Source organism: Tachysurus fulvidraco, chromosome 9 (genome assembly GCF_022655615.1).
Source record: "Tachysurus fulvidraco isolate hzauxx_2018 chromosome 9, HZAU_PFXX_2.0, whole genome shotgun sequence".
NCBI lineage: Eukaryota > Metazoa > Chordata > Actinopteri > Siluriformes > Bagridae > Tachysurus > Tachysurus fulvidraco.
The window spans coordinates 10,197,551-10,207,816 of NC_062526.1; the positions used below are offsets into that span (position 1 = coordinate 10,197,551).

The window sequence follows — 10,266 nt, forward strand, 5'->3', positions numbered from 1 at the left end:
AAATCAGTCAAGCTAAATATTGAGAGTGGGAGATTGGAAAAGCTAAATATTTAGACCAGTGTTTGTTTAACCACAGTTAACACTTCTTAATGTGAATTACCAAAAGGATATTTGAGATATAGCAACATATCCCTTATTGGTCATGAAAGGAAGTTAAAAACAATATAAATGTTTTGCATAAAGTACAAATGAAACATCACTGACATTTTAATGCTTGGAAAAGTTTTATTTAGCTCCAAGGAAGAACAAAGACAAGTTCAAAACCATTCCGAACTAAAATTTGTTGGTTACGTAGTGTTGATGATCACTGAATAAAACACAAACAGGGTTATACCAATGTCAGGAAAAAAAAAAAAGAAATATTGCACTTTGGTTCTAAAAAACAAATCGACCAACTTCATTCATTCCTCAAATAGAGAGTGAAGAATTTAGCTTTAACACTGGACTAAATGGAAGGCCAAGCACAGGAACTGGCCATGAAAGAACAAAACATGAACTTTTTGTTGTAAGCTTATTGTTTTTGCCTAAGGCCCAAATAACTAGCCAGTTGTGGATTACCAAAAACAAATAAAGTGAACAAAACAGACATAAACAAGAAAGGAGTTGTAGTGTCTCAGAACAGCGATAACTATTCTGTCTACGTGCAACCCAGCTCTCTGAAGGTGTGCTAGACCACAGCTATTGTTCCCAAAATAAAGCCAGGTGAGGGAAACAGGACTACTCCAGATCATCTGACCAGGAAGCAAGACTTAAATGCCCATAATGGTAATCAAAGCTAGTCATCACAAAACAAAATTTAAGCCATAGCAAATCGGAGTGGCATGTCTGGGGATCAGTGCTCGCTTTGAAGGACTATTTGGGGTTCCCTTTTTGTCCTTTTAAACATAAACATGCTTCAGACAACACAGAGACAGCCAGAAGGTTCTGAGTTGTAATGAATGCGAGTGATGAACCAGGTCAGTTCTTCAAGGCCACTATGATAAGACCACTTTAATGAGTCTGTGTATGTTTGAAGCAGAAGTCCAAAACTTATTTAAATCTACACACCCCTTTGAGAATCCACAAAGGACACATACAAGCACACATCAGCTACTTAACTATGATCATCCGTAGCATCCTTTCAAGGTTATAAATTTAAGCAATGTATCAAACATTGCTTAAAACATTTTTACTGGGAGATGGCTGAAGGCCAAACTTCCTCCAGACCTCAGTGGGACATGATTAATCTTGAATCATGAAGAAAGAAAAAAAATAATAAAGGTTTGGCAGAAGCGGAGCATTAATGCATTTGTTGAATGAGTTCTAAAAACTAATGTATGCCTCATTTCAACATGGTACAAGCCACAGATTAGGCTGCATCAAATTTCTTTGTGGGTCCTTTCAGAGTCTCAGTCATTGTTCTCTCACGTTTTGCTTTGAATCATATCTGCCATCACTGGCCTGGAGGAATGTTAGGACAAAAGTAAAATGAAATACAACAGGACAAAAAGGGAATGTCGTTCATCTTAGAAAGCTGCCTTGTGCATTGTCTTGTCTGTTCTTTTAATCTAATCTACTTTTTTTGTCTCACTTACATCCTTTTTTGCTTTCAAACAGTGCAATTGAAACATAGTCTTTTTCCATATATATTTTTGTTTCCAACCTTTTGGCAAGTGAGAAGTTCTCCTGAGACTGAGTGCTTTTTAGGCAGTACTATGTAGGAGCCTGCACTGTATTACACTACAAATAAAAAAAGGCAACAAACTGTTCAGGCCTTCTGCAGGCAAACTGCTGGGTTCCACCCTGTTTTATCTCTCCGCCCTGTCTACACATGCAAGTGGCAAATGTCTTCTGTTCTCTACCACAAAACATGCGCTAGAGCATAATCCCCAAACAAACGGAGATTGGCTTAAAGGCATTCTATGTTTAAAACTTATAGATGGTGTCCATGTGGAACAGGAGGAAAAAAAAAACAGAAAAGTCACACTGCTATTACAAGTCACACAGGCAACAATGCCAAGCCCGAAGGACTTTTCAGGTGCTGCATGCCGCCAGGTGCAGTTTGTCATCTGCATGTCCTTAACAGAGAACACAATTAAGAAAAATAAAACCACCTAAGAGAACAGCTGAAATTAAATCAGAGCCAGATTAGAGTCTCTGAATCTCTGTCAGATTTTTGTCTCTGAATCTATTCTTGTCAAGCTGTGCGGATAAAGCAAAACAAGCCTGCAAACATTTAGTCATATTAGACTAAGACAGTGAAAAACAAAAACAATTAGTGATTTTCAAACTGAGCCTTATAACTCAAGCTAAAAGAACAATGTGCAAAAATCCACAACAGAAGCAAGAGATTCTAGTTTTCTCTCCTTTGTACTGCAGGTGGTGGCTATAGTGTATCCTCTGCATATTTGTCTGTCTCCAGGTAGCTCGGTGCTACAGAACCTTACTTTGTGCCATGGTAACAGAAAGAAGCATGAGGACAACAGAAACTAGGCTGAATAAACCCTGGTGTTGCAGTCCAACCAGGTGCATCTGTCCACAGGGATCGACACAGATGATTAATGTGATCACACTTCCCTGTGGCAGGAATGAAGTGACATGGCAGCAACTTCCTGCACTTCCTTACTGTCCTTCCTCCTGCATGTTCATTTTCTCTCGGCATCGACAGCAGCACAAATGTGCTTGTTGTCTCCGGGAAAAACTGAAAGTCGAAAGTTTGAAGGGTACGACTGCTCTGAGCTGATGCTATGAGCTTTTCAGCGTGATGGACATGTGTCGGGCCTCTGCTCCTCTGGCTGTCTGGTTTGATCTGGATTTGGATCAATCTAGAAAGAAAGAATAGAGCAACACAGCTGAAGTTAGAATATAAAAGACAGACAGGTAAATAAAGATCAGACAACCTGGAGTCACGCTAAAATTTACTGACACACTATTTTAGTGGATTCACGTCTTGTTGTAATTACAAAAATTATGATGTAATGGCTCAGGATTATTACTCAAAGCTGTTCCATCTCTTTGGACTCAGCAACAGATTGTTCGAGTGGAACCACTACTTTAAGGAAATAAACTGTGACATTTCTAGCTGTATAAAACTGTGAAAGGCACTGCTATGTTTGTTTGTTTTTTTAACATGACTGTACACACTATCAAGTCAGAGCCTTTGGGTTCTCTCCTTCAGAAAGTCTCAAAACCCTTCTTACAAATAAGGAACCTCAAAAATAATAATGCGAACACATTTCCATGCGTCACATCAGTCTGTCCAATTCTCAAGTTATCTGAAAGTCTAGTCTCATGCAATTTATTTATAATATTTACCTCAGAATATGGAGGAGGAGGCTGGAAACGGAACTCTTGGATGTAGGCAAACAGTGGGCCTTCAAAATCTTCACGGCCGGAGGACACTTCCAGGCAGCTTTGTCTCTGCTCCTCTGTGACCACCTCTGCATAAGCTGGAGGAGCTACAAACAGATGCACCAAAAACCATGTTGTATTTGCAGGCTTTTTCTGTTAACCATTAACTTCCCACTTCCTAGTTCATTAGCAAACTAAGCATAGCAAATCTTTGTCTTGATTGTGCCATGTGTATAGAACAAACCATATCTTATAGTCACAATATGACCAAAATAAGTACAAATATAAAAGGAGTATAAAATAGTATGATGTGCAACCATAAAACTCACCTTCAGGTCTCTCTGGGAGACTCATCCCTAGCCAGTTCATGGTCATGCTACACTGGCTGCTAACTGAGGATGTGCGGCTGCCAAATGGGTGGAGAGGAATAGTGCCGATCACCAGAGGCAGGTTGAGAGACAGGTTCATAGCTCCTGGAATGTCCACATAGACCTAGAGAAAATAAGCAGTGGCTACAGGTCAGTTACAGTACACACATAAGACATCTGATGTAATTATCCCAAAAAAAGTATGTTTTTTGACACCTTGTGATTATATTTTGCATGTAAAGGGTGAAACTGTTTTACAGGATTATGAGGTCATCAGCATTTACAAAGTCTGAAATTTTGGCCTCAGTGGTCAATTGGAAACTAATCTTGACTGGCTTTCAGTGAAATCTTAAAATCTCTGAACAAATGAATTGCTGTGTTCAAGCCATGATTTCAGGGAACATAGTGTTTTATGAAAAACATTTTTTAATGCAGAGATATACAGTTTAAAAATTGATTATTACACAAAGATCAACTGGGTAAGCAAGAAGTCAATTTCAGTGTTAGATAATGTTATGAAGAAGTCTTGGAAATGTTTTTGATGTTTTGAAGTCTGTGAGAAAGTGAGGAAGGAATCAAACTCACCATGAGTGAATACTCCACTCGAATGATGCTGCAGTCCAGGATGGACGGTGACACAGGAGGGATCTTCAGCAACTTCCCATTCCATGTTTCTGTCTTGCCAGAAGGCAGTGACTCCCCACGGATGTTGGCCACAAGCTGCTTGATCTCCTTCATCTTCCCTTTGGCATAAAAGGTCTGAGTTTGGTAGATGGCAGCCTTTGGCACGACCATGCGTGAGGAGCAGTTTTCAATCTCTGCAAAGATCTGAATCGATTCTCCTGCAAGAATCAACACAGGACTGAGCTAATGTGTCTATTCAAACAGCAAATTACCAATATAAAGACTAACAATAAGACACAAAAAGCTTTAAGGATAAATGAGATAAAATTCATGCTTGGGGATGATGCATTACCTGGGGTATAACCCTTCCTTTCAATTTTGGCACTTAGGGAGATTGGACCTGAGGTGCAGAACCAGCAGCATAGTGTCTTGTCTTTCGTGCCTGCCTGTGGAGACTGCAGAAAGCAGAGCAAAGACAAGAACAAGACAATGTTAGTGTCTTGAGACTTGTTAGCTGTGGAATATTTTAAACCCTGTTGAGCATTGGATGGTACAATAGTCCTCAAGGACTCCCAGTCATTCCACAATTTCTCTCAATTGCAACCTAAAGGCCCACAAAACACCCAGTACAAGGTTTCAAAAAAGACAAAATATTTGTATAGGTGTTTGTTTATGGTTTTGTGCAGGAAAAACCTGATGATCTGAGAGGCCCTGAGGACCAATGTGAGAACCCTAGTACTGTAGGAAGAAACTCCTAGTCATCAAAAGAAGATGACTGATAAAATAAGAACAGAGACTTGTGAATTAAATGGGACTGTGATGTGTGGCAGACATCACTTACCAGCAGGAGGGGAGTGTTAATGTCAATGTGTTCGAAAACAGTGAACTCTTTCTTGGTCTTCATGGGCAGAAGCCATGGTCTGTGCAGCTCTGCTTTCACCCAGTACCGCACGCTGCCATGCTTCCCTTCGAAAGAGGTAGCCAAAGGTCTGCACGTAGAGAAAAGAAAGACATGAACAAACTGAAAGCTTTTACCTGATACTTCTAAATAATTGTTTCACTCTCATGTTAAGCTGGGAAATGTCAAGAAGGCACTCACGTTTGTGGAAGCTCAAAGCTAAATGCATACTCGTGTCTTCCTGAATGAATTGTGGTGAGACCTTCCTCAGAGTTATCATCATCTGAAACAGAAGAGAACAATATTCCAAATACATGTATACCTTACCTGAAACAGTACTATATAATTAGAAGAAAGCATTATTTCATGTATTTGGGTTGTTACATAAATTACAAACACTCAAAAGACAACAACACACATTATATATATATATATATATATATATATATATATATATATATATATATATAAAACTGTAATTATAAACAAAATTTTTGTGTGTTTGGGTGTGTGTTATTGGGTGTAAAATGGGAGACATTCATAAAGGGCAGCGCACTTCCACGTAAAAAAAAAAAGCCAATAAATGTTATTTATTCGACAGTCTAAAAATCCTGCGTTAAAAGGAAATAATATAGTTTTATGTTTTGGGTTAAACACAGACTTCCTCTCAGCCAGCTCAGCGTTCTCTCGTTCTGTATCTCTCAAAGCCGCGTGCACGCGCACATCTGTCAATCACAAGCAGATTCGAACAAGAGAAGACCGGCCTAAACCGGAGCTGGCTGCTTCAGTGCGCCGCCTCGCGCATTACGCATTCACAGCCGTGCAGCGTTCACCAAGAGCTGCAGCTGAGACTTGTTTACTGTTTTCCACTAGCTTTATTCACTGTGCCCTGCACTCACAAAACGTTTCCCATTTTAATTCACACAGAAGAATAAAAAGAAGACAGTCAACGCCAATGAGGAGACAGAATACCGACTATATTTCTAAGCTTCTCTTTTATTGTTTTATTGGTATTGGTACAAACGATACATGTGGTGAATTAATTGCATTGTACAAAGTAAACATTACAGAAGGAATTTATTACAGGAAAAAGGTTAATTAAGTGTGTGTATATACACACACTAATTATATATATATATATATATAAAATGTAGAACAGATAAAAAAAAATTAAAGCTACCTTGTACAGAAATTTTGCATGCAAGTGAACATTCATTCGCCCCAGTTAGGCCATTATAACTGAAAAACCCTCTACATCCGCTGATCTACATCCACACAAAGAATGACATGAATACATATATCGGTTCTACAGACTGCTGTGCCATGGCTGAAGGTTTATTAAATATCCTTTGCGTGCGATTGCCCGACAGCTTGTATGTTTGCAAAACACTTGCAGGGCTGCAGAGGTACACACTGCACTTGAACTCAAGCATTTCGATGAAAAAAATAATACAAACACGTAATGCCAGCGTTTGCTGAGTAAATATATACATACGTTTCATGCATCTGGTCAACGAGGTATAAAAAATATGAAAAAGGTTATACTTTTTTTTTTTTCTTTTCAAAAAGTTGCAGCTATATAAGACTTTCTGCAGAAGCGTGATGTCATCGAAAACACGTTTCGGCGTGATCCAATCAGGAGCGAGCGCGAGCAGGTACTGCATCAGAACAGGATTGAACCGCTTTTAACAATGGGTGGAAACTAACGGCGAAATTGTGATAAAACACCAAATAAACAGTTTCTTTTTGCATTTTTTCGGATCAAAATAGCAAATTAGCCTTCTGGTGTAACAGAACTAACGTTCGCTTTAAGATATGGTTATTTAATAAAAGTAAAAATCCTGACTTAACCCACAAGAAGCCTAGTGTCGGTTGGTCGCCCATTCATTCTTCCTTACTTCTTTCTGACAGTTGGTTTAAAGCAGAAGCACAATACAACAGTCTGAAAACAGGATCACTCTCAATCTGGAAGGGTTTTTTTTCTTTTGTTAAAGATTCTGCTTTTAATTATAGTGAACAGAATGAGCCGCTGTTGCACAATGAAACAGTTTATAGTCTGCACCCAGACCACTTGTAAACAAGTCTGAGCTCCACTGACTGCAGCCACACAGAACACCACGATAAATCATATTCAAATAGGTTTTTAGAGACATTTAACTCGTTCAAATTATTTTCTTACCTCTTCCATGGCCAATAAGGATGTCTTTGTGATTTAGGTACTCCACTTCTTCTGTGTAATTCTGAGTGTAGGCAGTGTTGGATCCAGCATTTCGAGATTCAGTCCAACGCACTTTTGCGAACCCTTTTGCATGGATTTTAAGAGACTTGACGCGAATTTCTCCGGTCACTTCGATTATGACTCTTCCTGAGACACAGTCCCCGCTGGAGAAAACGGGAACATTGCTGTCATTGTGACAGTCGTAGCTCACGACGAAGCTCTTGACTTTTCCTAGCACCATGGCGACAAGAAAAGGGAAAAAAACGGATGTATAAAATTCAGTAGAAAAAAAAGAAGTAGTCTATGAAAATAGTCTCGTATGAAAAAAGCACGTCTCAACACTGTTTCGTGTCATTGATGTGCGAGAGCTGAATAACAGCAGAAGATGCTGTTATCGTAGCTCAACACAGGTTCGGTGGTCCGCTATGAAAGACGATAGAGTTTCGTCGCCCTGCTCACTTTAAGCGACGGTTTGGTGAAAAACAACTCACTGCGCATGCGCGAAACTTTTCTGTCCGCCCCCAGCTCGAGGGAGGGAGGGGGGGCATTCCCTGTCCAACTCTACACTAACACATTACAGGGAACAGCTGAGCAGTGCAAATGAGAGACATTCACACATTAAATTTCACTTTTTTTGCTTTACTAGAGAAGTTACATATGTACATATGTTACATAAGAACACACACACACACATATATATATGTGTGTGTGTGTGTGTGTAAGAATCTAAGTTTCCAATATATATATATATATCCAGCTACCAAAACAGACAGTCTATCAAACTGGTAAGAACATCTTATCCAGCCGATTGATGGGTGATTTCTGAATTACAGTTACTAATTCTACAAGATATATGTTAGAAGAGTAGAGATTTAGAATGTTTCAAACATTTATTGATTCATTTAGTCATTAATATCAATAAGAAAGCTGGAAAAATAGCTGAAGATGGAAAAAGATGGACAGAGACCTGCTCAACAACTTGTAGTTTATCAGCTTTAGATGGAGTTTTATAGAAATAGAAGATGATGCATTAGTTTAGGTGCATATATTATATATACACTATGTGAAAAATATTGGGTAACTCCAGCATACAATTACCTCTGTTGCATACATACATGTATCAGTGTGTATATTAGACCTCAATACGCCCCCTTGTGGTTATATTAGTACATTACTCTCTTATTGTAGAGAATTTTTATAAACACCTGTTGCATGTAACTGAATCATAACTTTTATAGTGTACAGTCTTTACTACCCTCTCATGTGAGGTAGATAACATTAAGGACATTGTGTAGTGTTAAAATGTTGAAAAGTATTCACAACCCAACATAGGACCATCTTACAAATGTAGCTGCCATTACGTAGTCAAACAAGATGTGAACATTTTGGACGAGTATTTCGCCTAATAAACAGGTTAGAACATTTTAACAAGCCGAATATGTTGAACTACTTCAAATACTTGAGCTGATAAAAGTCTGGATAGATGTCGCCCCCTAGTGGACAGGTTTACTCTTTGCAAAAGTGAAAGAAGTTTTATTATAAGCGGGATTCACACCTTGGGAAAATTATTATTATTATTAACCTTTATTTAACCAGATTTGTCTCATTGAGATATATAATGTCTTTTTCAAGAGAGACCTGGCCAAAATAGCAGAACAAATTAAATCACACAATCACAAAACAAACAAAAAGGCAAGACAACTCAAGCACATTTCAATATAAATAAAAGTACCATTAATTAAAACATTTGCAAGTGTGAATGGACTCATGTTCTATAGATTTAACATAATGTTTAAAATCATTTAAGGAAATTAGTCACTGTAGCTTTAGTGATTTCTGTAGTTCATTCCAAGTTGATTGATACTTAGATCAAATTGACTGAGCATTTAAATACTCTTTCACTTGTTCACTAACCAAAGATTCCAACACTTTGGCCAAAGCTGAAAGTTTGGAAATAGGTCTATAATTATTTAGCAAGGTAGGGTCACCCCCTTTCAAAAGTGGCAAAACATAAGCAGACTTCTGTACCTTGGAAATTTTGTTTGTGATCAGAGAAAGATTAAAAAGATGAGTCAAAGGTTCAGCTAGGATATCTGCAGCTAATTTCAAAAAGAAAGGGTCTAAGTGATCCGGGCCCGCAGGTTTCCGAGGATTCATTTGTTTTTCATAGCTTTATGAACATCAGCAACAGAGAAGGAGCTAAAACTGAAAGTTTTGTCAGCAGTAATAAAGATGTCATTTACAGGCTCCGACACTATAGGAGCAACAGAATTAAACAAAGATCCAGATGATATGCTCATTAAAACAATTTAACATTTCTACTTTGTCAGATACAGACACACCATTTTTAACTAGAGACACCGGAAACCCTGTTGGTTTAGTCGTTGCGGATAATGACTTCATAGTTTTCCAGAATTTTTTTATATGAGTTAACTTTAAGTTAATACATTAACACAACACAATTTATCTTAAAAACTGAATTGGACTATGTTTTAATACATAGCATTTTATGAATAGATGTTTTTACCTAACCATCTACCTCAATTTTCACAAATGTTGCATCTGCTTTGTGATGCTTTCATGGTTAGGGTTTCTTTTATATTTCCTTCTTATAAGAAATATTCAATTCAAACTATTAACTGGCATTTGCTAATGATGGCTGCTGCTACCAAAGCCTTTTGAAAAACCCAAAAAATTAAGTTTAATTATTCACTGTTAACACAGTCTTAAAATGGATTAGTTTGTATGATTGTGAAAACAGTCCAACAAGAATAAAAGTCAAACAGGTCATAAGAAAAACAGAGAAAATATTATAATAAAGCAAGGAG

General features: G+C 38.0%; 1 protein-coding gene across 1 annotated transcript; it reads right to left on the reverse strand.

The window, feature by feature from the left end:
* Positions 1 to 205: 205 nt before the first annotated feature.
* arrdc3a (arrestin domain containing 3a) lies at positions 206 to 7,900 on the reverse strand. Its single transcript, XM_027138318.2, has 8 exons — positions 7,400 to 7,900; positions 5,422 to 5,503; positions 5,164 to 5,311; positions 4,675 to 4,777; positions 4,284 to 4,540; positions 3,660 to 3,822; positions 3,295 to 3,437; positions 206 to 2,804 (listed from the first exon to the last, which is right to left on the reverse strand). Exons 1-8 carry the CDS (start codon positions 7,677 to 7,679, stop codon positions 2,736 to 2,738), a joined length of 1,245 nt encoding a protein of 414 aa, XP_026994119.1. The 5' UTR covers positions 7,680 to 7,900; the 3' UTR covers positions 206 to 2,735.
* Positions 7,901 to 10,266: the final 2,366 nt, after the last annotated feature.

Excerpts from the sequence above, each read along its gene's own strand:
- arrdc3a (XM_027138318.2), bottom strand. The coding sequence starts at position 7,679 with ATGGTGCTAGGAAAAGTCAAGAGCTTCGTCGTGAGCTACGACTGTCAC. Across the intron at positions 5,312-5,421 it reads AGCTTTGAGCTTCCACAAAC|ACCTTTGGCTACCTCTTTCG; the intron begins GTGAGTGCCTTC and ends CTCTACGTGCAG. Across the intron at positions 4,778-5,163 it reads TTAACACTCCCCTCCTGCTG|TCTCCACAGGCAGGCACGAA; the intron begins GTAAGTGATGTC and ends TGCTTTCTGCAG.